The 5,050-nt window shown below is 36.2% G+C and overlaps 1 protein-coding gene across 1 annotated transcript; it reads right to left on the reverse strand.

Moving 5' to 3' along the window:
• Nucleotides 1-845: 845 nt before the first annotated feature.
• Nucleotides 846-3,545, reverse strand: LOC120134678 (probable indole-3-acetic acid-amido synthetase GH3.1). Its single transcript, XM_039151120.1, has 3 exons — nucleotides 3,101-3,545; nucleotides 2,617-2,718; nucleotides 846-2,311 (listed from the first exon to the last, which is right to left on the reverse strand). The coding sequence occupies exons 1-3, from the start codon at nucleotides 3,418-3,420 to the stop codon at nucleotides 931-933; spliced, it is 1,803 nt and encodes a 600-aa protein (XP_039007051.1). The 5' UTR covers nucleotides 3,421-3,545; the 3' UTR covers nucleotides 846-930.
• Between the last annotated feature and the right edge of the window lie 1,505 nt (nucleotides 3,546-5,050).

The following is a 5,050-nucleotide window of genomic DNA, read 5'->3' on the forward strand; positions in this document are numbered from 1 at the left end:
AGAAAGACCTTATTTTTTTACATTAATTTCGATGTATTTGTGTGATCTATCAGAATTAATGATCATAGTCATTTACTATAATGACTTTACCCTAACATTAGTACTAATAGTTATTATAAAACCTATTGTCCAAGATCAAGAGAAGATTTGAAATGTCTTTTCATTCATCTCTCTTCTACCTCCTTATGGAGAAAAAAAAATTTTAATACCAACAACGATCTAATTATCAGTTATGATTTTATGTCGAATAAATTATCTACAATTACTATTGCCCATTTAAACTTGACCCATGTGGTAAAAGGAGTTAACTTTTTCTTAATCAAATATAATCTTATGAATTAATGGTTTTGTTTAAACCATCTTAAATATCTTCGGGTTTGGACAGCTAATCAAATAGTCTACTCTGCGTGAAGCTTGGTTGGCCTATTTCAAGATAGGCTACCAAAAGGAGCGAGGTTGGTCCCAATTGCTAGCAATGCTTAGGTGTTGGAACATACAATTTGTGGTCTGCCATGGATTGAAAGCTACATACCCAGCAAGCTCAGTTAATGCGTCCCTAAAGCAGCTCCCTGAACAGTGGAAACAACAAGCATCGAAACTGTCAATCAGATTTGAAGCAGTAGACCCTCAAAATTCTTTGCCAAGCTGAATATTAGATGGATTGATCAATTTGTTATGACCTTTTTTTCCCTTTTGGGATCTGATGTTTTAACTGCTAAACCACGCTTTTTATTTATCTGGGGATCAATACTTAGATTGAACATTGGAAATGTCTGCATCACATCAGTATTCACTTTTCTCCAGCCACTTTCATGCTAGATATAATTAGCTCAAATTATGATCTAATCCTTTTAATATGCTTAAATTTTAGATTTAATCATTAAATCTTTTAAAAAAATGGAACCAAAGAGAATCTACAAATATAAGAGATCATCTTCTCCTTTCTGGGGTCCAATGCGGCAAAGCTGGGCTGAAATGCGCCGATATCACCCTAGAATCGAGCAACTCCATGATTGGAGTGAAACTAACACACCTTGGAACCTTGTACTGATTAATGGATGCCCCTCTTGATATTGCATAATCCATTAACTCTTCAAATGTGCCATTTTTCACCATACGGATTTCAAGTGGGCCGATTGAGTTATCCGCGACACGGCATTGTCGGTACACCGAGTTGAGTGACACCTCCATTGCTAAACAACATTGTTGCAGGACCTCGTTATTGGGCGTGTTAGCCGAGTCTTTCACCAACAACTCCCAGTACACCACATAGTGACCGGGGATCGTTTTCGTGTAGGCATAACTCGTGTATTCGACAACGCTGGTGTTGAACTCACGGAGGAGTCGAGAGGCATTTTCGACCGCCGTTTGTAACTCGGCCTCGTCGGTTTTGTCTGCGTCAATGCTGAGCAACACATTTTTTCTCCTCACGAAATGGAACTGCGGGGCGGAGTTGTGGAACCCGGTGACGCGGAGAATATCTCCCACCCGGTACCTGCATAACCCTGCATAGGTCGTGATCACGAGCTCGTATTCTTTCCCGATTTCAACACCCACAAGATCAACAAGTTTAGGAGGTGAGTCACGAGTGAGACTGACACCGGCTGAGTCAGGCTCATGGGGTAAGAACTCGAAGTACGCCATGTTTGGCATTATGGTGTATGAAACTTCCGATGGTTTACACATCGGGTTAAGGTTCAAACCAAAGTAACATTCCGATGAAGCATACATGGTGCAAGCTAAAGGTAACCCACCACTGTAATAATCAAGGGTTGGAATATACTGCGCCATAGCACCAGTCACAATAACATCAAGATATTTCGTGTTGGGCCAAATTCTTGTAACAATCCCCTCCCAGCTATCCTTCAAACATTCATGTCGAACGAACTCAGCGAGTTCGGGGTTGGGTTTAAGGATCTTAGCAATGCATCCACTTAATGAAGAGTCGGTGATGTTCGGATTCAAGGAACCAGTTTCGATATCCTGTGCGAGTTGTCGCCAGTTGAGTTGAAGGAACCTAATCGCACGGAGGAGTCCGGAAGCAAACACCGCACCGAGACGGAGAACTTGATGGCGCTCGAGTAGACCACAGAGCATCTGGGTGTACATGCTCTGGAACGAGTCCGGGCAGAGGATGGCTTCGTTGGGGCTGGTGTAAACGTTGTAAGGATCGAACGGCCGAGTCTTGAAATGATCGCTCTTGTAGTAGCTGGTGAGGACAGGGCGAGCCAAGAGACCACCTGAGGTCCTTGTTTCTGATTTCACAAACAAGAAATAGAGTCCCTTGCCTTTGTCCAAGCCCGGCACATAACTGTTTCATGGAAACCGAGTTTCATTAATCAATGAACACAGGCCAATTCCAATGTTTATAGGTCATCAATCTTTTTATCAAATTATTGATTTGCTCCCTACACTATACTCAAATTTGAGATTACTCCATATACTTAAATTAACTATGTTCCTGAAAGTGAAGAGCTTAAAATAATTAACCATATTAACAATTTAAACTGACCAGTAAATAACTAGATTATACCACTTCGAAGTATAAAGATTTCTCGAATTTTAGTATGATAGAGGGACCAAAATTAAAATTTAACATTTTTTCAAAATACTTACATATTCATCACTGGCATGAGCAAGCTGTAGAGCAACTGACGGCGATCTAGCTCTTCTTTAATCGTTGGCATAAGTTTCCTTTCACCGGCTGATGTCCCGGAGCTGCACAATTTTCCAGGAAACTCAAACATCAGCATCAATTATTTTTCCAGGAAACTCAAACATCACCGGCTCTTCTTTAATCGTTGACTTTTATACTATATTCAAATTTGGAGTTTAGGGAGTATTATTTAATTTGATATACTTTATTTTTTTTATACTATTTTGATGTAATATAGTACTATTTTTTTCTACAACATTAAATTAGTAATGAGATTTTTTTCTAAAAAATAGTTTGAAATTGTTTTTTAATTCCAATGAAGAAATATGATTTGATGAAAAAGTTCAATCAAGATAAACAAAAGTGCTAAATTATACTAAATTAAAGTTAAACATGGTAGAGGGGCCAAATCCAAAATTTTGACTTCTTTATTTTTATACGAACCTGGTGAGAAATTCAGAGATGGGGTGGGCAGATAAAATCGGAGAGCGGTCACCATTAGCTATACGCTGGATTACAGGCTGAAGGTCTTCGTAAGTAATGACTGGAACTTTGGACTTGAAAGTTTCACGGTCCGTTGCATCATTGAGTTTGAACCTGGTTAGATACTCGGTCTGTGAGTTTCGAGTCAAGATTTCCGCAAGGACTCTTTCTTGAACGGATTCCGCGTTTCGAGTCATTTCCTCGATGAACTGCAAAGCCTTTGCGTCTTTCTCGCCTGCCGGCGGACCAAGCGGAGACGAATGAGCGGAATCAACAGCCATATTCGAAAGGGGAGTTTTATCGAACAATTGGAAGACAAGGATTAAAGCGCTGGATTTATAGAGGAAAAAGTGATTTGAAGGAAGAGGGAGAGACTGTGAGCTGAGTTGAGAGCTTGGTAAGAATCAAGCTTTACATGGGGTTTAAATAGGGAAGGCAGCGACTTCGGAATTGAAAGTGCCACGTCATATTCCCCGTCCATGTGGGAGCTTGTAAGGAGGCTGATGGCTCACGCACTTATACGGATAAGCTGTATAAAAATATAAACTCTTTTATGGAAAAATGTCTCATTTGCTTTTAGTCATTTTACTCTACTAAAAATTATTGATTTAAAATATTTTTAAAAAAGTAATACAAATACAAAAATAAAAATTAATTTAAATTTAAATTTTCACATTGATTTTTTAATGTTTTTTACAGTTTTTAATTTCACTTCGATTGTTGAATTGTTTAATACAGGCACGGGGAACCTGCTCAATAACCCGCCGGAGCTATGTATAAATTGTGAAAGATTTTGGCCCAAATTCTTGAGGTATAATAATTCTTTAGACCCTTGTAAATTAATCAATGTAATCCTTACCATTTTATTTTAAGATTAATTAATTTAACCCTTGCTCTCTAATATCATGTTCTGATGTTGTCCCTGTCAAGTCCCTTGCATTAATTAGAGCAATTGTAAGTATTTGCGATCGAAGTTTATTTCAAGAGAGATTAACATGACAGCTGATCAAATGACAAAGCTTGGTAGAATAGTTGAATTTTATGTTCCGTTGAAACTAGGAACAGATACATAATTTTAAATTAAGATAAACAAATTAATAATTTTAAAGAAATAAAATTATAAAAATTTAAGGACAAAAGTACATTATTAATAAAAACACAAAAAAAATTAAATTATATAAAAAATTAAAACATTTTAAGAGTGATCCTCCCACTAGTTTCCTTAATCCATCCGTAGATCAGGCTCCTTTAAAAATTTACCTTGATCCCCTTATGACCTTCATGGCCCTCCCTATAGTCGATTAGTTGTTCCCTAATTTGTATGGCTTTTAGTCTCAATTTCATTTAGAAAGTTGATCAACTTAATTTGACTATAATAAAATATATTATCTTCGTCTCATTAAATTATTTATTTTGATTTTTAAAATTATTCATTCAAAATGTTATATTACAAAAATTCATAAATAATAACACTTATAACTTTTATCATTATTTATCTTATTTTTAAAGATACTTTTTTTTGTTGAAAAAAATCACTAATTTCATTTAAAATAGGAATTAACTTAAATTACAATAAATATTTACAATTATAATAATAAATTAAACACATAATTATGACAATTTTATATAATATTGAAACAAAATTAAAACTTAAGATCACATAAAGACCATACAAAGAAATATTAAAATCTAAACAAGAAACTCGAACAAAGATAGATACAAACAAATTTTATTGTGTCGCCAATGAACCACAAAAAGGGGTCAAGCTACTATAAGATCGCCGACAATTCGTAAATTAGACTCGAGCGACGTGAAAAGCTATCAACGAACGCATAACGGGTATCAAATCCAATCCAATGGTCTAGAGCAAGGAAGATAAAAAAAATATAACAGATGAACGCCATCTTGATC

The sequence above is a fragment of the Hibiscus syriacus genome, unplaced genomic scaffold (genome assembly GCF_006381635.1).
Source record: "Hibiscus syriacus cultivar Baekdansim isolate YM2019G1 unplaced genomic scaffold, ASM638163v2 tig00110597_pilon, whole genome shotgun sequence".
Lineage (NCBI taxonomy): Eukaryota > Viridiplantae > Streptophyta > Magnoliopsida > Malvales > Malvaceae > Hibiscus > Hibiscus syriacus.